The following is a 24,773-nucleotide window of genomic DNA, read 5'->3' on the forward strand; positions in this document are numbered from 1 at the left end:
GAGTCCGGGACTATCCAAGGGACCCTCGAGCCAGCAATGCCAGGGGCTGGCCCTGGGACACCAGTGTAGGGTTAGGGTGGACCTTCTTGTGGAGAACCACCTAGAACCTGCAGAGGAGGAGTGGTCTGTAGGCCCCCAACCATCCTCCGGAACCAACTAGCCCAGTAACCAGTTTCTGTTGTCTAAGACACGTGGCTTCTGCTGAGAAGCCAAGCTAAGGGCCCGACAAGGTCCTGCACACAGGGACACCGTCTCTGTGAGGGGTCATGACAATCTGTGTCACTGGCTGGTGTCACCTCCCCTCCAGTGTTAAGTGTTGGACTTTGGGGAGCTCTTTTCCTGTTTCTCGATGTATTCGGATCGATCTTCACGTCAGTGTGTATGTCCCACTTCCCAGTTCCTGGACCCATTGGAAAGATCACCGTCTCCAACGTGACCAGTACCAGCTTCTCCCTGCAGTGGTCAGCAGACATCAGCGTCTCACCTACCTTCTACCTCACTTTGGTCTCTCCTCGGGGACCCGCCGTCACTATGGAGACCCGGGACAACAATGTGACATTGTCGGGTCTGGAGCCCGGAGCATTGCACCTGGTAGAGATCGTGGCCAAGGTGTGTGGGAAAGAAGGTTCCAGAACACAACTGAGAGTGCGGACAGGTAAGGATCTCTGGGAACATGGGTCACCAATTAAACATACGGGGACAAACAGACACACATGAAAGGCTGAGCCTAGGAAGACCTGCCTGAAGGCTGCTGGGTATCCATTCCCTTCTCAGCATGGAAGCACCTGGCTCAGCTTGTGAGGGGATGGTGGCAGAATTGAATAATGACACAGAGACCCCATTACATGGGAGACAGTCCTCCCCACAGTTACATGGTCAGATAAAATCCTTTTTTTTCTCCTCCTCATTACTTCTGACTTCAGTTTTCCCAGCACATGACTTGTTATGTATGTGATGATACTGTAGGGAGCTTTCGTATCACAGAGAGCCCCCCATACACTGGGGGCTGTGTCTTCCAGGTCGGGGGTACATTTCTTGGGTGATGCCTAAGATGACCTATTGGGGTGTAATAAGAACAGCTCATGGCCAACAGGAGAAGAAGGAATTTGGTGGTGTGGGGATGGCCTAGCAGGGAAATCCCTGAGTCTGAGCCAAGCCGGGAGACCCCTGAAGGTCTCCCTCACTCTGGAAGGAAGGGGTTGTACATGGATGTGTGGCTCTGCACCTCAAGATGAGTCCTATTGTCTGCTCTTCCCTATGCTCCTGTCCTGCCTCTGTGCCTCCTACATCAATCAGGTTGCATGTGCCACTGGCCCTTGGGTACAATGACAGTGACGTCCCCCAAAGACATGAGGTTTGAGGCTCATCAGGAATGCGTAGTGGGATGACTTTATGATTTGTCTTAGGACTGAGTGAGAGTCCCTCGGGAGGTGGGCTTGAGGTCATCAGGGATAGAATGCTGTTGCTCTCATCTGATGCTCCAGGCCCCTTACATGAAGCAAGTATGGCCCAGATGTTCAGGAAGGGCCTGTGTTAGAAGCCCGGATGTCACTGGGGACTATCCAGACTATGCTCATGTTCCATATGTTCCTGGAAGCCTTAGAGGGCAAAGACTCACAGAGAACAGGCGGGGTCAAAGTGGGACTGTCCTTAGACCACAGAGAGGTGTGTGTACAGGGTGGGAAACAAGCTGCCTGAACAAGGCCCGCAATGAGGCACGGGCTTTGAGCAGATACCCCTTGGCTCTGACTGTCTCTTGGGGCCTGTTCCCTCTCAAACTGTCCCGGTTTGCCATTAGCTGTCTGGCTTTCAGTGAAGCCTCAAGGGAGGCCCACTGCATGCTACTTCACATCCTTGGGAGCCTGGTGGGCCATGTCCATGGGCAGCAGTCCCTAGTCCTTCTTTGGAGCCAGGTCAGCCTGGATACTCATGCAGTTAACAGGGACACTGGGTAAAGGACAGTCTGTGACCTAATGCATGCTACATCCTGCAGTGGTCCAGAAACTTGCGGGTGAAGTCCGGATAGCAAACATCCGGTATTCAGAATCCCTCCGAAATGCCAGCAGCAGGGAGCACCGAGACTTCGTACAGTTATTCTTCAGGACGGTGAGTGGGGACGGTCAGTCCTCCTTCCCTTCCTGGGGAAAAAGGAAGGGGGTGGGATGGGGGGCGGGGTGGGAATGCTAGGTGCTTCCAACTAGGAATAAGATTCCTGGGTTTTGTGGACTCCCTGTTTCTGGAGGAAGCTGAGCCCGACTCCAGCAGGTTTGAGCGTCCTGCACTGTGTGGTAGAGGCCCTGCCTGGAGGCAGAAGCCACCCCTTCCCCATGCACCTTGCTTTACGCTCCCCATGGAGCAGAAGGCTCCATCTGTATTTATCAAAGTGTTTAAGCAGGGCTTTGGTGGCGCAGGCCTATAACCCTGGCAACTCAGGAAGCTGAGGCAGTGGCGTGTGTGTGTGTGTGTGTGTGTGTGTGTGTGTGTGTGTGTGTGTGTTTGTGTGTTGTAAGTTCAAGGCCTGTATGGGCTACAGAGAGAGCTCAAGGCCAGCCTGCAATATGTGTGCACCGAACACATGCATGCACACATACACACAACCACACACATACACATACACACACACACAAATGAATATTTAAAATTGGAGCTCCATTTCAAATACCATGAAAAAAATTAAGTGTAAAAACCAGTGATTTATACTGTTTGTGAAAAATCTGCAGCTACCACCACCATCTAATTCCAGAATGTTTAGTTACCTCAGTGTGGAAACCCTGTACCCATTCTCCCTCTGCCTCTCCCCCAGCCCCTGGGCCGCTACTCTGCTTCCTTGAACCTGTCAACTGGATGCACGTGAACATGGACAAGATTAAGTAGCATGTTGTTTCTGTCACTTAGTTAATGTGCTCCAGGTTCATCTGACATCGCCATGTGCGTCTGCACCCCATTTCTTTGATGGGTGGATACTGCTCCATCATCCCTTCCCTTTATCCATCCACTCAGTGTTGGAGAGCCATGGTCCTTCTGCTCTCTGTCCAGAACAAAGCTGCTCTGATCACATGCCTTTCTCCCCTGCCTTCCCTCCAGCTCTCTTTGGGACAATAAATTGTTATGGCGTAGTAGTACGGGTAGCGATCTCAGCATGTTTTGGTGCTATGGCAATAATTATTATTACTCAGACAGAGTCTCATGTATCCCAGGTTGACCTCAAACTCTCTATGTAGCCAAGGATAACCGTGAACTCCTGGTCCTCCTGCTTCTACCTCCTGAGTGCTGGGATACGGGTATGCACCACCAGGCCTGGTTTATGTGGTATTGGGGATGGAACCCAGGGCTTCATGTATGCTAGGCAACACTCTACCTGCTGAGCTGCAGACCCAGCCCTAGTTTACACTACTTTAGAGAATGCACTATATTATTATAGAAAATGCACTTACCATAATCTCGTGATCTTGTTTACCTGGTGGAAATTTCAACCTCCTTCTAGCTTTTCCATAGTCAGGGAGTTGGAGTTTTAAGGGCGCGTTGGACAGTGCCACCTAGTGTTGGTTGTGATAACACGCGGGTATGTCTAGAGCCAATGGGCACTACTCTCCAATAGAATGGACCATGCAGGCTCAGGAACTGCTCCAGTCTAGCCCCACGGGATCTGAAGCCCTGCCTTCCATATTCTTGAATTCCCAACTCTTCCAGTGCCTGGACCCAAGAGTCCTTAGTGGTGTGACTTATGTGGTGCATCACCCCTCTTTAGCAAATGGTGGTTTTAGGTAACATCAGGCAACAGATGTTGAGCCCCTTCCCCACTCTGGTGGTCAACTACAGCAGCTCCACCCCAAGTTTCTAGATCAGTCTTTCTTTTTAAAGTCATCTCCTCCTTGGCCCATTTTTGGACATAGTTGCTTTGTTTGTCTCTTGTCCCGGGATAGAAAATAATTGTGTAGCCATATACACAGGCAGGATACCAAGACCAGCTTTGGAGGTGGTAGGCTAATGGTTCATCATTTCCTAGCAGGTTCTGGAGCTTTGCCTGGAGACCACTTTGAAATGGCGACATTACCCCAATGCTGCGGCAGATCTGGGGTGGGGTGGGGGTGAGAAGCAGGAGTCTCTAAGATAAGCACAGCAGCTGTCTGGCTGAGCCCCCCAAAGGCAGCTGGGGTGGGGTTGGTGGTACTCAGCCTGTGATGGGGGAGGGGGATAATGGATCTCTCTGCCTTGGGTGACATAGAGGAGGGGAAGTGGGGCCAGGAGCTCATGCCTTGGGGTACCAGCCCTCATGGGTTTCTCTGACAGTCCGTGGAGATGCCCTTTCCAGGAGTAATTTGAATCACGTAGACCGTTGAGGCTCATTATAAGAGCATGTGTCTTGAACTGTGTTGGGCTGGATTAGAATGATGCAGCCCGTGACACGTGACTCTGCTCTAAAGGTTAGAGGACCAGAGCAAGCCCTTCGGAGGTGGGAACTGTGTGTCCTGTTAGGGCTGCTGGAGCAGCTCATCCAGAAGGGGTCTGTGAAGAGATGGGGAGGAAGAAGAGAGGGGAAATGTTCAGAAGCATTAGCGCCAAAGGAACATTCTAGAAAAACAAACGGAGTAGGTGGTCTTGCTCTCCACTCACTCAGCCCCCGCTGCCCCCACCCCTGAGCTAAGAGCAACCTTTAATTGCCACCGTGAGCTTTCATGTTGCAGGCCTGTGCAGGTGGGGTTCTGCTAGCATCACCCCCTACTCAACCCAAAGATAGCTCTTTGCAGCTGTCTACTGCATGTAGGGGGAGAGCGCGCCTCCGGACATCATCAACACCTGCAGGTGTTTGGCCTGGGCTTCAAGGGTCCAAGAACTGGCCTGGGGCCTGGACCTTCTTGCCACAAGCCTCTCCTGCTGCCAGGCAGAGTACCAGGACAAACGGCCTGTGGCCTCAGCGGGCAGCTCTTCTCACACAGCCTGTTTCTTGAAGGTGCGGGACTCCTTGCCGGCCACGCTGCGTCAGCACATGGACACGGGCGAGATCCGCGTGGACATCATCAACATCACCAATGGCAGCGTCGTGGTGGAGTTTAATTTGCTAATAACGGCAGACCTGGATGTCAGGGAGGTGTCTGCCACCTTCCTCACAGCCCTACAGAATACATCGGTGCTGGAGGTGGTCAAAGGCAAAACCTTTCTACAAGGTATGCAGGGGCTGGGCTCAACCCTGGTCTGCTGCAGTTCTGGAAACAAAGGCAGCTGTGAAGATGTGTTCCGGGCCTTCTTGTGGGGCTTCCTAGGAGCTGTCTGAAGCATGAAGTGAATGGGGGCTTCCTTATCATTCTCTCTCTCTCTCTCTCTCTCTCTCTCTCTCTCTCTCTCTCTCTCTCGTTTTTTTTTTTGTTTTTTTTTTTTTGTTTTTTGTTTTTTTTTTTTTTTTTTTTGAGACAGAGTTTCTCTGTGTAGCTTTGAAGCCTATCCTGGAACTCACTCTGTAGTCCAGGCTGGCCTCGAACTCACAGGGATCTGCCTGGCTCTGCCTCCCGAGTGCCATCCGGCTTCCTTGTCTTTCTTATAGCTGCCATGGTTATTGTTAAAAATGGAAGGGTTGGCCGGGCGGTGGTGGCGCATGCCTTTAATCCCAGCACTCAGAAGGCAGAGGCAGGTGGATCTCTGTGAGTTCGAGGCCAGCCTGGTCTACAGAGCAAATCCCAGGAAAGGCTCAAAGCTACACAGAGAAACCCTGTCTCGAAAAACCAAAAAAACAAAAAACAAACAAACAAAAAAAAAAAAGGAAGCGTTGAACCTTCAAAAGTCCAAGATACCCCTCCCCTGTCTCCTATGCTTTGATGAGCTGAGAACAAATGGGTCCTTCTGAGCAGCCCGACTGTCCAGGAAGTTTCCATGGAGATCTTAGCAAAAGCACCAGGGAACAAAGCAGGGATGGGGAGGCAATTTAGACTCTTCCTTCCTCCGAGTTGAAGATAAATGACACATGGCTCATAGATAAATCATTAGTTTATTTTGTTTAGTCGGGGTCTCACTGTGTAGCCTTGGTTGGTCTGGAACTCACTGTGTAGACCAGGCTGGCCTCACATTCACAGAGATCCCCCTGCCTCTGACTCCAAAGTGCTGGGGTTAAAAGTGTGGGCCGCCATGCCTGGCTGGCCCTAGATGGTTTTATGCTTTGTTTTGTTTTTAATGAAGACTTTAAAAACTGAATGTCTTTTTTTTTTTTAATTTGAAGAGCAAGAAGTATTCCCTAAGCAAAGTCAGGTTTTCAGAGGAAAGGACTGTGATACTTGAATTGCCTAAAAAGATCAACCCTCCTGTCAAGCAGAACACAGTCACTCTTGTAGAAATGACAAAAGAAAACTTCTAACAGAGCCGGGTGGTGGTAGTGCTTGCCTTTAATCCCAGAACTCGGGAGGCAGAGGCAGGTGGATCTCTGTGAGTTCGAGGCCAGCCTGGTCTCCAAAGCGAGTTCCAGGAAAGATGCAAAGCTACACAGAGAAACCCTGTCTCGAAAAACCAAAAAAAAGCCGGGCTGTGGTGGCGCACGCCTTTAATCCCAGCACTCAGGAGGCAGAGCCAGGCGGATCTCTGTGAGTTCGAGGCCAGCCTGGGCTACCAAGTGAACTCCAGGAAAGGCGCAAAGCTACGCAGAGAAACCCTGTCTCGAAAAACCAAATAAATAAATAAATAAATAAATAAATAAATAAATAAATAATAAATAAAAAAATTAAAAAAAAGAAAGAAAGAAAGAAAGAAAGAAAACTTCTAACAAACTAGTGAAGAATTAGCAGCCTGAATACAGAGCAAGTTTACACAGGACTGATCGATACCGAGCCTGATAGGTCCGTGTTCACAGGATGATAAAGGACAAAACCCCAAAGAAGTGTAAGTCATTGACACACAATCACCAAGGACATGGCTCCCTTTGTCCATGAAATTGCAAAAGGTAAAAGGTACTACAAATAAAAACTAAGTTAGAAACGAAGCAACTGCCAGATTCTCTCTGACACCAGCATGGGCCCTCACAAGGCACGGTGAGGAGCTGCCGTGGAGTCTGCAGAGCGGGCTGGTGGGGTAGCATTTTCTCTCCCTTTTTGGAAACCAAGGCAGTGATGAGTGTCAGCAGTCCACAGCATCTCTTCCTCATTGGCTTGGCATTGATTCTGGGACTTTGTCTTGGGTGCTGGGACCGCTCAGTTCAAACCATAGTTAATGCAAAGACAGCCGTCATCAGAGCGCCTTCAAAGGCCAAGTCATTGGAAATAACCAATAGTAAGGAGCAGGCCGAGTTCCGTCCACACCGTGGGCTGTTGTCACCTATGAATGGGGTTTGCTGAGACGGAAGATTCTGAAAAGTCATATGCTGAGTTACAACAGGGTGTCATGTGTGAGTGTGCGTACATGCTTGTGTTATGCGCCGAGCAAGTACAAGTGTGTATATAAGTGCGTGTGAGTGTGTATGTGGGACGTGTGTGTATGTGTGTGTGTGTGTGTGTGTGTGTGTGTGTGTGTGTGTGTGCATACTAGGTAGGTGTGCTACCATGGAGCCACAGCCTGGAGTCTGCTTTGGAAAGACCAGAAGGAAGCCTGTGACTCTGCAGCCCGCGCTCTGTGCTCTTTGCTCTGCGTTTTGGTTCACATCCCCGTTCTGCAAGGCTGGCAGACCGAATGGGCAGAAAGACAGAAGGTGTGGGGTAGGGGTGGGGGGTGTACCTGCTGGGTTTAGTGCTTTGCTGCTTGGGTCTCCAGTTCTGTGCATCTCCTGACTGCAGTGGTGGATGGGAGGGGCTGCAGTTCTGCAGGAACCCCTTCCTGTCTCACAGGGCTGTATTCGTCCAGATTAGCCCTGGCTCCCATTCCCACTGCAGCTCCCACCCACCCTGAGGGGTCTCCTGGACTGTCCTGAGCTTGGGGCCTGCTCTCTGGATGTCTCCGCCCACCTCCTGGGGTGCCCTGCCCTGGAAGGACTGTGCAGGCAGCTGGTGGCACTGTCCACCCCGGAACCACTTGCAAGCTGGCCATGACTCTTGTCCATGCTTTTCAGATTACAATGAGTGTGAAATGAGAGAGGATGACTGTGAGCCTGGGACGTGCAGAAACACCTTCGGGTCTTTCACGTGTAGCTGTGATGGGGGAGGACCTGACTCACGTGTGGAATATTCTGGAAGATCCTGTGATGGTAAGTCTTACAGCCTTTTCTGGCATGTTTCTTTTTTAAGGAAACTCATTCCTAAGTAAAGGGGGCTTTTGTCCAAATGAAGTCAGCACATTGTTTATGACCTGGGCAAGTTTTCTTTGTCTCTCTGTCTCTCTCTGTCTGTGTGTGTGTGTGTGTGTATGTGCACATGCGCATGTGCATGGAAGGTATATGTGTATGTCTGGCTCTCCCTCTTCTTTCATATATGTCCAGTGGAGGGAGACAGCCACTTGTGTGAGTGAAGAGTGTCTGGGGCAGAGGCCCTACTCTGTGTGGGAGAAATAGAATTCAGAGGAGGTCAAGTTATGTTGGAGTTGGTCATCAGGGCCAACGAAGTCAACACTTAGCAGTGTGGGCCCAATCATGCAATAGAGACTGGCTAAAACGTGGGAGCCTGCAGAAGTGGGTAGCAGAGGGAAGCATCTGGCCAGGGATGTGGGTGACATTTACGTGGACGATCTTTGCAGAGATCCCTGGACATTGCAAAGGTATGAGCTTTGGGGCAGGAAGGAAGGCAAGGCAGGAGCAAGGGGTATGGGCTCCTGAGAGACAATTTAGGATTCTATTTGGAGATAAACCTCAGAGCCTTGGGGACAGGTTACTTGTCCATTCATGCTTAGCACATCCATGGTACTTGAGGACCAATGGAAGCCTAGTGCCTGGACACTGTGGCTGGAGCAGGCAGCTCCTGGGTAGGACTGCTTTAGAGCACAGCGTGGGGACTCAGAGATCTGCCCTGTCCCTCCAGCCCCTAACAGACTCACTCTGAGCCTTTGTCTCCTTGGAAACTGCAGGGGACTCTTCTGGCAACATAGTCCAGACCCCAGGCCCAGAGTGGCCCCCTACCCCAGCAGGAACTAGAGATGCCCCTGTGCCAGGTTCCAGCTCCGTGGCCCAGGGCCAGCCCCCGCGACTGAACCTGACAGACGCAGTTGGCATATCCTGTGAGATTGAGATGGTGGTCATCGCCATCCAGAAGCACTTTCTGCAGCAGGAGGCCATACCCGAGGCCTCCCTGTACCTGGGAGAGCCCTCCTGCAACGTGAGCAAGAGCAACAGCACACACGTGTTCCTGGTGGCTGGCTGGGGCGAGTGCGGGACCCTCGTAAAGAGCGTGAGTGCATGTGGCTGTGAGCCACCTGGAGGGACCTCAGTGTGGGGAGGGTTTGCACCTGGTAGGGCAGGCAGGCGGGCCGGCAGGGTCTTCACTCCTGGGCCTCTGACTTCTAAGTGAGAGAACCCAAAAGAGGAAGTCAGTCAGGCCCACGTTGTCACAGTCGGTACACTGGAATCCTGAAGGAGATGCAAGCCTCACATTGCAGCATTCTTCTGCAATGGGCCTTCTGGGGTTGGCTGGAGTCAGGATTTAAAGAGTGCTCTGCACCCAAGCAAGATGGGAGGGGAAGGTAGGAAAAATGAGAAATCCAAGAAGTCATGTGGGAACATGTGTGTGCATGAATGTGCATGTTTATGCATGTGTGAATACACCTGTGCACACATGTATGTTCCCTTTCCTCATACATATGTATGAGTATACATATGTGTTAGTCATATTTCTGTCACGGTGAGCTAAGTCAGCTTACGGGAGGGGAAGGTTTGCTTTGGCTGACACTCAGAGCTTTCAGCCCACAGTTGGGTTGGTCGGTTCCATTGCTCTGGGCGGGAGAGCATGGCGGAGCAGAGCTGTATACCTCATGGTGGCCGGAAATGGGAGAGAGAGGGAGAGAAGAGAGCAAGATAGGAGAAGGAAAAGAGATGAGGGGGAAAGGGGAGGAGGAAGGGGATGGGAGAAGAGAGAGAAAGAAGAGGGAGGGAGGGAGAGAGGGGGAGTGCACCAGCATGTGCTGAGATCCAAGTGTTCCCTCCAGGGCCCCCCAGGGCCCTAACTTACTCCATCTGGGCTCTGTAGCTGGAGGATTTCTCTCCAGCTCCCGCCAAGTCCTGCCAGTCCCGGAGCCCACTTATAAAATAAACACACAGACTCTTACATTATTTAAACTGCTTGGCCATTGGCTCGGGCCTATCATTGTCTAGCTCTTACTCTTATATTCAGCCCATTTCTATTAATCTATACTTTGCCACGTGGCTCGTGGCTTACTGGTACCTTACATCTTCCTTGTCCTGGCGGCAGCTGTAGGCAGTGTGTCCCTCTGCCTTCCTGTTCCCTCAATTCTCTTCTCTGTTAGTCCTGACTATACTTCCTGTCTGGCTACTGGCCAATCAGTGTTTATTTATATAGAGCAATATCCACAGCAGGGCTCCACTTTCTAAAGCATCCCAGTTGCCCACAGATGAGCAGCCACCATGAGGGGTCCAACCCCCCCTGCCCCCCCCCCCCCCCCGCCCCTGCAGCTCCTCACAAACTGCTGTGTCCGAAGAGCATCCACTAGGACACCAACAGTGAGACCAGTAGCCATACCACGTGCTCTCAAGTGTCCTCTGCACGCCAGGCTGTTCCCAGTGTGTCAGCACCTCTTCGCAGGGACAGGATGCAGGGGCCTGAAGACTGAGGGTTAGCGTTGCCTCTGTTTTCAGTCCGGCTGGGTTGGGGGAATGCTGAGAGACAACACGCCATTAATTAGACTTGGTATGACGTGATAAGTAAGATACAGCTTGAGTCAAGGACACAGCTGTGCACATATGATGGCACATACATGGTCGGTAGGCTGACCTCCTTTTGGTAAGTAGGATGGGTTCTTGAGGTAGGAACCCATGCCTGACATGAAAATCTCTGGGTGACATCAGGGGACACTTGTCAGGATCTTCACTCTTCTGGGGATTACCCTCCAGTACCTGGAATATAGCTGCAGTTGGGACTGGGGCACACTGAGGCTCAGGAGATCACTTACACCCCATCTGTTTATGCACAGAACATGACCAGCACAGTGGTGACCACCACACTGAAGAATGACCTGTCCCCGGAGGGCGTCATCCACCACCTGCAGATCCTCAGTCCCATCCACTGCGCCTTCCGCAATGACCTTCTGACTTCCTCAGGCTACACCCCGCAGTGGGGGTGAGTGGGAGGCTGCCTCACCTCCACACAGCTTGGGCTCCTTCTAACACCTTTGCTTGAAGGCTCTCTAGGGTGTCCATCCTTCGAGGGCTTTCTTGAGTCTGTCCACACAAGTGGACGGGACTTGTGCTAACTGCCAGCTTCCCCCATTTCTGCCCCACTCCTTCATAGGATTAACTAGAGAAGGCCAAATACCTTCCCTGTGGCCCATCAGCTAGGAGGAAGAGCCTCTAGAGAGCCGCCTCCAGCTCCTCAGACCACAGCCTCCGCCATGGCCACCCTCTCTCCAGGGCAAACGCCCACACAGAGAGGAGTCAGGCTTTTTGCTTGCAGCCAGCTCTGCGTGCATCACCTCTCTTCACCTGGGCTCCTCCTTGGCTTCTGAGCCCCCCCAGAACCCCTTTTTGTGGGGGAGGAACTAGAAGAAAGGACTGCACAAAGCAAGCTTCACCTAGCCTCTCCCCCACAGGGTCTACACCATCTTCGAAGACCTCCACGGCACCGGAAGCTTCATCACTGAAATGCAGCTGTTCATCGGGGATTCTCCCATACCTCAGAATTATAGCGTGTCCGCCAGTGATGAGATCAAAATCGAAGTGGGGCTCCACGGGCAGAAGAGCAGCCTTAGGGTGGTGCTGACCGAGTGCTGGGCCACGCCGTCCAGCAACGCCAGGGACCCCATCACCTTCGGCTTCATCAACAACAGGTAGAGAGAGGCCACATCGCCTCGCCCAGCCCCGCTGCCTACTTAGAACCGCTTGGAATTTCCAGGCAAATGCTGATGTGGTCTGGGTTTGGGGCGAGATGAGCTCCTGAGACTTCCATGGAGGTTGTGGGATACCCATGAGGGGCAGATGTTCACGAGAATCATGCCTGGGGAGCAGCTGACTTAAAGAGATACGTTCCCTCCCTCAGCTGCCCTGTTCCCAACACCTACACCAGTGTGATCCAGAACGGCAACTCCAGCAAGGCCCAGTTCAAGCTGAGAATCTTCTCCTTCGTCAACAATTCCATCGTCTACCTGCACTGCAAGCTGCGAGTGTGCATGGAGAACTCCAGGAACACGTGCAGGATAGTAAGCGTGGCTCCTTCTCTGCTTCCGGGGGCCAGGGGTGGGGGTGCACTTTCCTGCTTGGTAGAGGTGTTGCTTACCCATGAGGACATGGGGGACAGTGCTCAGAAGCATGCAGCTTGGCGGGAGAGCGCAGGACAGGGAGTAGCACATGTGGGTTGTGTTGATTCAGGCTAAACATGTTCTTCCTGAGGGTTTATTGTTAATTGTTTGGTCAGAACTGAGTTTCATTGTGACATTTTCATATGTATATATAGTTATACTTTGTTCTTATTTACCCCCATCTCACCTTCCTCCTGCCATGGTCCAGCTTTCTGCTTGCATCACACATACACACATACTACACATACACACCACACACACACACATATATACACACACACATACATGCATTCATATACACATACACACATACCACATACACACACATATACCACACACACATATAAACATATACCTATATACACACAAACATGCACACATACACATACCACACACACACATATATATATACACATACATGCATACATATACACATACATACATACCACATATACACACATACACCCCACACACATATATACATATACCTATATACACACAAACATGTGCATATACACATACCATACAACACACTCAGACATACCACACACATACATATACATACACACATACATAGACATACAACACACACATACACACATTTTTACATATACACACCTACATACATATTTACATACACCACACACTCACATATGTACATACACAACAGATATGCACACACACATACACCACATTCACCATTACCCTCTCTTGCCCCCTTCTTCTTCCCTTCAGGCCTCTTGGGGCTACACCTGAGTTTTCTGGTTTGCTTTCTATTGCTGTGATACAATCCATGACCTACAGCCACTTGGGGAAGAAAAGATTTATTTTAGCTTATAGGTTAAAGCCTATCATCAAGAGAAGCCAAGTCAGGAGCTTGAAACAAGAAGGATGGCGAAGCCAGGCTGTGGTGGCGCACGCCTTTAATCCCAGCATTCGGGAGGCAGAGGCAGGCGGATCTCTGTGAGTTCGAGGCCAGCCTGGTCTACAGAGCAAGATGCAGGACAGGCTCCAAAGCTACACAGAGAAACCCTGCCTCGGGGAAACAAAAAAGAAGGGTGGTGGATGCTCCTTGCCGGCCAGCTCCCCCTGGCTGGCTCAGACCTAGGAACTGCACCGCCCACAGTGGGCCGGGTCTTCCTCCGTCCAATCGCAATGAAGAAACTGTCCCACAGATGTGCCCCCAGGCCAATCCAATCAAGGCAAGCTTCAGTTGAGGGTTTCTCTCCCTAGGTGTTGACAACAAAACTAACCAGTCATGTTACCCCCCCCACCCCCCCCCCACCCCCGATCAGCTGTGCGCATTCTCCTTTTCCTGAGGTGTAAAACATCACATTAATGCCGCATTAGCCCTGTGAATAGAACATCACCAGCCGTCAACATCTCCAGCAGCTTCTTCTTTCCTTGTGCTCAGCATTGACACAGAGCTTATCAGTAATTTGCATTGTCGTTTACCCAGACTATGTGTGTTCCTCCTTTGGGAGACATGCTCGATACTGTACCCATCTCTGAGGGTGACAGAGACGCTGGAATTTTTCCAAGTGACAAGCCTTTGGCCGTTAGCAGGGTGTGGATAAGAGACACAGTGAGTCATTCCACTTTCTCACATAGTAGGTCTTCCTGCGGGCACAGTTGACTCCCCATGACACACACTGAGGGGCATGCCCCAGTATACACCTGGAGTCATAGAGTTCGCAGAAGCAGGGCTAGCAGTTCTAGCAACGTTCTCTCTGCAGGGGCTGCTGCTTCTCAGGTCTTTGCAGCCTGATCCCCACCCCCACCCCACGAGTTCCTTTATGGTGGGCTTTCCATTAGTTCCCAAGGCTGCCAGACAAGGTATGACTGAGCCATTAAAATGTTAGACAGGTGTTGACAGGCTGGGTTCCGAGTGGTGCGGAAGACTCTGCCGTGGCCTTGCCCGACTAAGAAGAGTGGCCTCGCCCTTTCCTGACTTACAGAAGTTCTTTCCCTCAAGTCCATCCGTGTGTCCACATCCCTCTTCATTTTAGACCTCACCTCCAGGGTTAGAGTTCATCTCAACCCGATCATTTTTCCAAACAAGGTCAACTGGCTAGTTTTGTGTAAACTTGACACCAGCTAGTAATTTGAGAGGAGGGAGCCTCAGTTGAGAAAATGCCTTTCTGGGATCAGGTTATGGACAAGCTGGTAGGCCCAGCCCATTGTGGGAGGTGCCATCCCTGGGCTGATGGTCCCGGGTTCTATAAGAAAACAGGCTGAGCAAGCCAAGGGGAGCAAGCCAGTAAGCAGCACCCCTCCATGGCTTCTGCATCAGCTCCTGCCTCCAGGTTCCTGCCCTGTGTGAGTTCTTGCTTTGGCCTCCCTCAGTGGATTGTGACTCTGGACATGTAAGCCAAACACACTCTTTCTTCCCCAAGTTGCTTTTGGTCATGGCATTTCATCACAGCAATAGAAACCCTTACTAAGACAATCGGAGTTAGAAGGCGGGGGTCGGGATGCCAACATTTTTTTGGAAGACCATGGTGGATATTGGGTATATAGGGAGCAAATTGCACCATACCATTGAGCCACACAGTGATTTTGAAAGGCAAAGGTATCCGGGGGAGTGAAGGTCTGGTTGAACCTTTGGAGGATACAAAAGGTTGTGTCTGGGTTGAGTGTTTGAGGCATGGTCCTAGGGAGGGATGTTCCCTCCGTCTTCCCCTATGTGTACCCCAGCGTACCCCACTCCATGCCTCTTCTGCTTTGGGCGGTGCTTTGGTTTGTTTTTGTCAACTTGACAAAGACTAGAGTTACTTAGAAGAGGAAAATGCCTCCATCAGATTGCTTGTATGCAACTCTGTAGGGCTTTTGCTTGATTAGTGATTGATGCGGGAGGGCCCAGCCCACCGGGGCCAGTGGTCCGGATTGTATAAGAAAGCAGGCCAGCAAGCCGTGGGAGCAAGCCAATAGGGAGCTTTCCTTCATGGCCTCTCTTCAGCTCCTGCCTTCTTCTTGATTTCCCTCAATAGACTGTGACTCATGTATGTAAAGCAAATAAATCCTCCACAAGCTGCTTTTGCCTGTGGCATTTCGTCACAGCAATAGAAACCCTAACTAAGGCAGGTAATGTCCCACCAGAGTCCACTGCTAGGGCTACCCTGCTCCCACACCCCCGTCTAGATTTACCCATCCAATTGCTCAATAACGCTGTTCTAGAGGACTAGATAGTCAGGGTCAGAAGAGGAACACCCTAGACAGTGAGTTTATGCCCTGTAAGCACCACAGGACAACTGTGAAGTTTCTCTTGTCAAAAACAGAGCTGCAATGACTTCCGGTTGCTGAGAAGCAGTGAAGACGAGCACCAGATGTCCTGGGGGCCCCTCCATCGGTCTGCAGGTGAGTCCTCTGGGTTTCAAAGGCAAAGAAACGATCCCATCTGCAAAGTGCCAGTGTGAAAAGCACCTGTTTGAAATATGGGGCTTTAGAGATTTTTCTAAAGGACTCACAACAGTGGCTAAAATCTTCCTCAAGAGTCTTGGGTGCTTTCGTGGGTTAAGATTGTCACATATTGGATAGGATTTGTTCCTCTTGGCCACCCTGAGCAGTGGAATCTAATTCTGTGGTCATGCTGTGGGGAAGAGTCCCAGCTTCCAGGGGTCCAGAGCACTGAGTTTATGGGCTCCTATGACCTGAGTTCTAGAAAGCCAAGAAGGTCTTTGACCCTGAGTAAATGTCAAGTGGATACGAAGAAGAACCCATTCTGTAAATAGACAGCCACAGTGTGTGTGTGTGTGTGTGTGTGTGTGTGTGTGTGTGTGTGTGTGTGTGTGTATACGTGTGTCTCTGTGTGTGTGTGAGACACAGAGAGAGAGGGCATGTGTATACATGTGTGCACACATGTATAATTGCACAACCACATGAAAAAGCTGTTTAATTCAGAAGATAAACAAAAAGCACACTTCATTCCCTCCTGAGTATAAATGCCTACCAGGTGATTATATTCATGTATTTTCAGAATCAACTTTCCAAACATATTTCTCCCCCCCCCCATATGATCTAATTATTTGAAAAAATAGAGAATCTGCATGCTTTGGGTACTAAGACAGAAGTTTCTAGATGCCTCCACTTCTGTCTCTTCTCTATAGTAAGAATTTTCAGGTTTACTGGAGTAAAAACCATAGCTCCCAACCTCCTTGGCAGCTGAGTGTGGCTGAGGAGGTCAGCTCTGGCCAGTGAGAGGGGAAAGAAAGCCCTGACAACTCAAGGGGACACTCCTCAAGGGCCACCCAGTGCCATCCCTGGCCACTTTCCTCTTCCTTGTCTTCTTCGACATCTCATCTTTGTGCCAGATTGAGATCCAAGCTTTTCCCGTTGCTCAGCCTAGTCCTGGCTGCTTTTCTTTTTGTTAGTTTTCCCTCCTAACCTGGATGGTCTTGTGCCTCTCTGTATTTTCCTGCATAACAGCTCCTGGGATTCAGGCTCAGGGTGGGAGCTGAGATGCAGGCTCAGGGTAGAAGCTGGGTTCCAGGTAAGAGGACAAGGGAATCAGCAGGCAGGTTCTAGCTGGAGTTTCTCAACTGTTGCTTTTCATCCAAGCATTGTGAGAATAAAGCCTTAGGCACAGTTGCCAAGGCACACCCCTAGTTCACTAACTCAGGTGGTTCTAGACCCAGGTGGGGGTTCACAAATGATTGATGATCTGTGTTCTGAGACCTAGGTGCAGGGGGGTCCTCAGGTAACTGCTTGTCTAGATTCTACAGCTGCATGCATTTTCTCCACTCATTATCCTCTTAAATTGCTGTAGATAACGGGTCAACCTGGGGCTCCAAGAGGAAAGAGCATAAGTATATCACATGTTCTCATTAATAGAAATGGAACCTCTCCATTCATTCATAGATGTCAGGGAAATGTCAATAGAGTGTGAGAGGTACTGTACTTGGAGTTAGTAGACCAGAGTTTGATCAGAGCTGATGTATGAGCTGTGTGGTATTTGCAATATTATTGACTCTGTCCATCACCATCTATCCATCCGTGCACCCTCTGTTCATCATCTATCTTCCATTGATCCATCCAGCCTTCATCCATTTATCATTCATCTATGTATCCATCTATATGCCTTCCATGAATGCATTTAATCTTCACTAATCCATCTATCCACGCATTCATCTATCCATCTACCCATTAATTATCTATTCATCAGTATATCTACTGCCTGTTCACCATACATGTATACAGATAGACAGATAGACAGACAGACAGACATCCCTCTCTTCCTCCATCCACTATGTGTCAGGAATGCTGGTTTTCCTTTGTAAGGCTGTAGCTACAGCAAATTTCCATGCCTACCCCCCAGGGTTGTATTGGGTGTGAAATACAGGTCCTTTGACAGTCCCTAATTGGTGAGGCTCCCTAAATTTAAAATTGGGCTGATGATAATACTTTTGGGATGTTGGGCACACCACCTCTCATTCCTCATTCTCCCCTTGTGAAATGGTGACATTATTTCCTACTTCAGACAGAGTATGGCCTACGGTCACTTCTGGGTAAAAGTTGGTTGTTGCCATTTGCACCAAGCAGAGATCTACACTAGGCCAGTACAGAGAGCTTTGCACAAGGGTGTGACTGATCTGTCACCAAAGCTCAATGGTCCTCCTGCTCACCACACTTTCTTGTTGTCTTGTTTCTATTTCCACAATATTCTCAAACAAATGGGCATCAAAATCACTCTCAACCCATGGCACCTGCAATTGGTATGGGCTGCTCTGTTGCAGGGGTGGTGTTAGCTGAAGTGCTGTGGGAACCTGCAGGGACAGGTCAGCAGACATGTTCCTTCAGGCTCTGGCCTCTATCCCCACTGTGACCATCACTTCCCCTTCAGGGAAGCATGAAATTCGCCTTACGATCTGGGAGATTGTATGCGTTCACATAGCTGAACGGTGGTGAATTGGGCCTCAGAGGCAGAGCCAGGCTGCTCATAATCCTCTGCTTGTCTTTGTCAAAGGGTCAGGGCCACGTCTGTGGAAAGGGCTCCTCCAACACCAATACCACCACTCCAGCCCACATGCGCATAAGTAGCCTGAGCTGTGATGACAGAACACCGTGGACTGGGTGACTTAGGACCACAGAATTGTAGTCCCTCACAGTTCCAAGAGACGGAAGTCTGAGATGGGGGTGTGGGCAGGACCTACTCCTCTGAGACCTGCAGCCAAGCATCCTGCCAGCCTCTTCCAGGTCCCGCGGGCTGTGGCCCATTTTGGGGTTCTCCAGATTGCTATATGTAGCCCAGCTACATCCCACTGCAGCCATCTTGTAAAAACACTAGTCCTACTGTGTGAGGGGCCCAACCCCTCCAGTGTGGCCTCATCACTCTTACCCCTACAGTGGCCCTGTTTCCATATGAGTCCTGCAGCTCTTGGATTTGGGCTTGGATGTGTCTTTTCCTGGGACAAACTCGTACACATATTTTCACGTGTTGATGATGATAGGGAAACTCAGTCTTCCTTCATCCTGAATACGTGCTGCCTGTTTTTAACCCTGTTTGGGAATCTCCTGTGGCTACCGCCTCACTAGTCAACTATTCAACCTGCTTACTTTGTGTTGCTGAGCAAAGATGTGGGTAGTGTGAGATGACTGGGGGATGTGCAAATGTCCAGGACGGTTACTGAGGCTGCTGTGTACTTCTAGAGTATATGAGCTGGGATTCTAAGTACCAGGAGGCCTTGCTTCTGTTGTGTGTGGGTCATATGTGTGCTAGGAGGCCTTGTTTCTGCTGTGTGTGGGTCTTGTGTGTGCTAGGAGGCCTTGCTTCTGCTGTGTGTGGGTCATATGAGTGCTGGGAGGGCTTGTTTCTGCTGTGTGTGGGTCATATGTGTGCTGGGAGAACTTGCTTCTGCTGTGTGTGGGTCATATGTGTGCTGGGAGGCCTTGCTTCTGCTGTGTGTGGGTCATATGTGTGCTGAGAGAACTTGTTTCTGCTGTGTGTGGGTCATGTGTGTGCTGGGAGGCCTTGCTTCTGCTGTGTGTGGGTCATATGTGTGCTGGGAGGCCTTGCTTCTGCTGTGTGTGGGTCATGTGTGTGCTGGGAGGCCTTGCTTCTGCTGTGTGTGGGTCATGTGTGTGCTGGGAGGCCTTGCTTCTGCTGTGTGTGGGACCATGTGTGTGTTGGGAGGGATTTATTTCTATTTGAGAACTACACATGTGCCGGGTGGGAGAGCCAATGTGGGTTTGTCACGTGTATGCCAGGGGCTTGCTGGCTGTCTTCACTTTCCACTCCGTGGTCACATCTTCTATGTGCTCAGTGTCTCCTCACTTAAACTGCTTCCTGTAGAGACAGGGTCTGATGGCAAGACCCACACAAGTCACACTGTGATGTTCGGAGTCTCACATGGACAGACAGAGGCCTCGTCCCAGGGAACACTGTGTGTCCAATTGTACAAGCATTTCTGGAGCTTGCTCTCTGTTTCAGACTTATTGTGGACCCTGGCAGGGAACAGCCTGGCCTGCAGGCCCCACTCTGAGTTAGTGACATGATGCAGGACCAGACGGGACAGACAGCATCAGGACAGGGGCTCCATGCTCTCAAGGGCTGACAGTCTGGACTGTCACACAGTGTCTGTTTCACAGTGCCAACAGGGCCAGTCTCCTGCCTCTGCTTCAGCATCCTCAATGCAGGTACCCCAACTGTGCTGGGAAGAACCCCTTCCTGGAAGGAAGAGCCCTTGGGGGCTGGATTCTGGTGCCAGCTCTTCTGTGTTCCTGGGAAGGTGCCTGACCAGGCGTGAGGACCCATGCTTTTGGGGAAGTTTCACAGTTGTGGTTACTGGGGGGTACCCCCACCTCAAACAAGGTTGTCTGGTTGAAAGCTTTTGTCTAGGTGGCCAAGAGGGAAACCCAGGACCACTGTGGGGGCAACTGTGCTCCCTTTGGTCTACATCCTAGAAGACAGCATTGTGTTCATTGTGGGACCCTACAAGTCCCACGGGGATGGGAAATGGGATTTGAGTCATGCAGACTACTCAGGCTCTTCCTAACCAGACTTTTCAGAATACTGGAGGTGGACGGGATGGGGGATGAGCATGGCTGAGGTCCATCCCTCATCTCTGTTGTAGATACTCTTGACAATGTGTCACACTAATGCTCAAAGCACTTGTGGGCCCTGGCCACTGGAGCGCAGGCCAGGGGCTGGTTGGTGATTCCAATCTTTTTCCTACAATGTGAGGTGTGTGTGTGTGTGTGTGTGTGTGTGTGTGTGTGTGTGTGTGTGTGACTCCAGAAGGGACATTGGTGTCCTGTTCCTTTGCTCTCCACCTTTGTCTCTTGAGGCAAGGTGGCTCCCTTATCCTAGAGCAGTGAGTGCAGCCACCCCCAGGCATCCTCCTGCCTTCATGCCCACAGCACTGGGATTTCAGGTCTGTAGCCTTTGTGTGGGTTCTGGGAATTCAAATTGAGGTCCTCATGCCTGCACAGCAAGGACTCTTACCCCGAGCCATCTCTCCCAACCCTGACAGTATGAACATTTAAAGATGGAGAACATGTTCCACCTAGCATTAGGCAGCCCTCTGGAAGAGAATCGGGTGCTGTGTGGCCCAGCGATCAGCCTCTTCATCTCTGTGGTGTGAATGAACATCCACACCCCAAAACAAGTCTGGACCCTTTAACAGCCTCCTCCCTTTCCCACAGCCGCCTCTTCCCTAGGCCCCGGAACTATCAGTCTTCTCTCTGTCTCTGGTTTGCCTGTCCTAGAGAGTTCTTGTGAATGGGTCTCACTACCCATGGTCCTTTGTGATCCCTTACACACTGTCTCCTTGGCGGCATGTGCCACCAGAGCTCTGTTCCTTTTTGTGGCTTGATAATATTCCATTGTATAAACTGCACATAGTGGGGCTCATACCCATCGTCCTACCACATAGAAGGCTGAGGCAGGAGGATTGCTGAGACTAAGGCTTCGTAGTGAATTCCAGGCCAGCTCATGCTACAGTGTGAGACTGCATCTCAAAAACCAACTAAATAGGAAAAAAAAAAATCAAACAAAAAACTCCATTGTGTGGCTTGATCACAACTGGCCCATTCATTCACATGTTGACCGACATTGGGGGTGTGTCTACATTACACCTATTATAAGCAGCATGGCCATGAACATGCTGTACGAGCATTCATTAGAGAGGTGTTTTTCCTCCATTCTTTGGAGGCTACGCTCTTGGACTTTTGGCTGCTGCTCTGGCCTTGGGTGGGTCCCGCTCTCGGATGTAGGTGATACACAGGCCCAGCTGTGTCTCCCCATGAGGAGCTGGCTGGCTCTCCAGCAGTGAGGGGGCCTACCTGCAGGCTTCTCTTTGCACACTTGCAGGCTGAGCTGCTCTCACGGGGTGAGGACCCCCCCCCCCCCCCCCCCGCCTCCCTTGCTGACCCACAGGTACATGCGGTGTTTTGCTGTGAGGGGCCTCAGATTAAATTCGGAGTGCGCTGCTCAGAAGCAGTGACTGAGCACCCCAGATCCAGCCCCTCCCGCCAATCTAAGCACAGCCTTTGCCTCCCACCAGCTTTACAGTTGCTGGGCCAGGTGCCAGGCACAGACACGTGCTTCCCCTGACATGGGCACCTCTCTTACCCCACGCCTATCTCCAGCCGCAGGTGAACCTGAAGGTACAAAGCCAGGCCTGGGGACTGGTTACATCATCATCATTGCGGTGGCTGCGGTTACAGTGGTGGCTGGGGCGGCAGCCCTTCTGATCGTGCGTTACCAGAGAATGAAGGGGCAATACAGTCTCAGAATCCAGACCGATGACTTCAGCTACCAGGTGTTCTCTCAGTAGGAGTCCCAGCTGATCGGGAGATGGGTAAGAGCGAGCGTGTCCGATGCGACACCCTGCCTCCATCGCCTGTGGAGATGACAGAGTGGCCCCTTGGCAAGGGGTGGAACTCTGTGATCCCTAACTGACAAACTTCTCCCTCCCAAAAGCAGCTGAGAGCAGTCAGAGAGGGAACAGGGCCCATTTGCAGATCAGCCAAGAGTTCTGCCATTTACACCGTGGTCTCGGGGAAGCCAGAGGTAGTGCAGTGATCCTGGTACCCACCCTACATCTTGGCCGGGGATGGTTCCCAGCCTCATCCACGAAGGCCTTGTGTTCACTGGGACAGTCCTTCATGTCCTGGGAGTGCAATGCATCCACTGGATCACCACAGTGCTCTGGTCAGTCTGGTCTGGTCTGGTATTTTTTCGGGGGGTGGGGGGAGTATAGTTTGCTCCCACAGAGAGCAGTATCTGTACGTAGTCCACACACATCCCCCTATAGCTTCAAACCACCTCTCCATCAGCTAAGAGAGCTCAGACGGTGCAAATGCTATTCAGTCACCACACTGCTGCTTGATGATGTTTGGAGCAGACAACTTAATTTTTGTATTAATTTATTTGTTTGAGCGGTGTGTAGGAGAGGTCAGAGGACAACTTACAGTTTGGTTTTCTCCTTCCACCCTGTGGGTCCCAGGGATTGATCTCAGCCTTCAGGCTTTGGGTGCCAAGTTCCTTTCCCCATTGAACCATCTCACTGGACCCAGGGACACAGTTTTTAAAAGGATGCTGCTCCATGGTTGGTGGATCTACGGCTGTGGGTCCTGATGATGGAGGGCTCCTTTCCCACCTGGAGACTGACCCTGTGACCTCCTTCCCCACACAGGGCGCTGTAAGTGATTCATTCACCAAGCACGGGCAGGACTCCACTCTGGGCAGTACTGTGGCACTCTGGGCGCTCTGTGGCCCTTGGGGATTAGACCCCACGACGACAGCAACCTCTGTCTGCCCCCAAGAGGCTGGAGCTGCGGAACAACATCCACCAGGCCCGAGACAGGTCTGCTGAATATGTGGGCAGAGTGCTGGAGCGGCCTTCGCCCTCAAATCCAACATGGCTCCTCCACCACCCAAGCTACCGGCTCAGCCTTCCCAGCTTTGACATTCAAGTTGCCTTTGTGACTCTCGCTCACCGACCATTACATAACACGTCACATCTTCGCAGACACTGGACAGTGCCTGGGATGCTCTTTCATGAATGGATCTGCCTGCTACATTCTCCGCTGTGTCACGGTCCTCATGCAAACACTCTAACTCTGCGCTGCTTATCAGCAAGTGGCTTTCACTTACTCGGTGACTCAAGACGTCCTAGATGAATACGGGAAGCTTTCTACTGAGTGATAGACACGTGATGTGTGTGCTCTACTCTTCCACGGCACATCCATGGCCATTTTTCATGTAATCCCAGAAAGGGGAAGGGGCAGTTTACCCACTACACCACAATAAGGCAGGGGAGGGGTGGGGGGAGGTATGTACGTTGCTAACAGGTCCTCTACTTTGATGATTTGAAAGACCAGAATGGTTAGCTAGCTCACACCTAAGGCAATAGTGAGATTAGAATTACAATGGGTTTTAGCTTTTCATTGGTATGCTTAATTCTGTTGTGTGTGATTGTCACACAGAATATTTAGGGGAATGGGTCTTTTGATTTAATGCATATTCTTGGAGTAAGAATGACAAACAGGAATCTGTGTTTCAAGCAATAAATTTCTCCTGCACTGAAGTCTGGCTGGCTGTGCTGCCTCCCCCTGTGTGGTGCAGTTCACGTGACAGTTTCCCTTAGTACCTCTAAGGGCCAGTTGGTTCTGTGCCGGACGCTCCAGGGAGGTGCTGGGGCTCCCCAAGTCTCATCCATCAGTTCCGACTTCATCTCATCACTTTTCATTGACTGTTCTTGAGAAAAAATATATAAGATCAGAAACCCTGGTTACTGAGCCCAGGAGCAGGCAGCTCTTTGGAGTTTGAAGTTCTCTCACATTTCACCGGTTTTCCTGCAGTTAGTAGGTCGTGTGCTGTTGTCTGTGCTCCTGTAACAGGGAAAGCTCGGCCTCCTCCTCACTCTCACTCCTTGGTCTTTTCTTGGGTGAACGCTTCCTGAACAGTCACGGTGCACCAGACCCTGAGCTCAGGGATTCAGAGAAGACAGTAAGAGGACAGAAGTGCCCAGTCTTCATGGAGTACACAGTTGTGTTGGGGAGGGAGATACTTAGATCAATAGAAAATGGAACCGAGACACATGTGATATATATTCCCCTGATCTGTTCTACCCACCCACCCATCCAACTACCCATTCATCTATCCATCCATCTACTCACCCATCCACCAATCCATCTTTTCATCCACTTTTTCACACATCCACCCGTATCCTCAACCACCACACCCTAAGCCATCTATCCCATCCATCTACAGCGGCAATTAACGAGGCAATTCCATGTAGTTTATCTGGTAATTAAAAGAGGTTTATTTCAGGGTAACTTACAACCAATAAAGGGTCAGTTACAGGATCCGGGAGAGGTGAGGTTCAGTCCAGCATGACTCTCTGGAGAACTCTGACTTGGTCTGCAATCCAGCATCCAGGGTCACGAGGAGCCGAGAGAGCTGGCAC

General features: G+C 50.9%; 1 protein-coding gene across 2 annotated transcripts in view; it reads left to right on the plus strand.

Moving 5' to 3' along the window:
* The window catches only part of Umodl1 (uromodulin like 1), a 58,251-nt gene extending 34,360 nt beyond the window's left edge, over positions 1–23,891 (plus strand). Inside the window, exons 12-22 of one of the 2 annotated variants that reach the window (XM_076558472.1) lie at positions 398–655; positions 1,994–2,106; positions 4,952–5,165; positions 8,021–8,155; positions 8,968–9,287; positions 11,044–11,189; positions 11,659–11,895; positions 12,105–12,264; positions 15,642–15,720; positions 21,949–22,160; positions 22,998–23,891. In XM_076558472.1, coding sequence (XP_076414587.1) covers positions 398–655; positions 1,994–2,106; positions 4,952–5,165; positions 8,021–8,155; positions 8,968–9,287; positions 11,044–11,189; positions 11,659–11,895; positions 12,105–12,264; positions 15,642–15,720; positions 21,949–22,136 — 1,850 coding nt within the window. In that variant the 3' untranslated portion in view covers positions 22,137–22,160; positions 22,998–23,891. The remainder of the gene's footprint in view (positions 1–397; positions 656–1,993; positions 2,107–4,951; positions 5,166–8,020; positions 8,156–8,967; positions 9,288–11,043; positions 11,190–11,658; positions 11,896–12,104; positions 12,265–15,641; positions 15,721–21,948; positions 22,161–22,997) is intronic. The other variant, XM_076558473.1, reaches the window with a different exon arrangement.
* Positions 23,892–24,773: the final 882 nt, after the last annotated feature.

The sequence above is a fragment of the Peromyscus maniculatus genome, chromosome 21 (assembly GCF_049852395.1).
Source record: "Peromyscus maniculatus bairdii isolate BWxNUB_F1_BW_parent chromosome 21, HU_Pman_BW_mat_3.1, whole genome shotgun sequence".
Classification (NCBI taxonomy): Eukaryota; Metazoa; Chordata; class Mammalia; order Rodentia; family Cricetidae; genus Peromyscus; species Peromyscus maniculatus.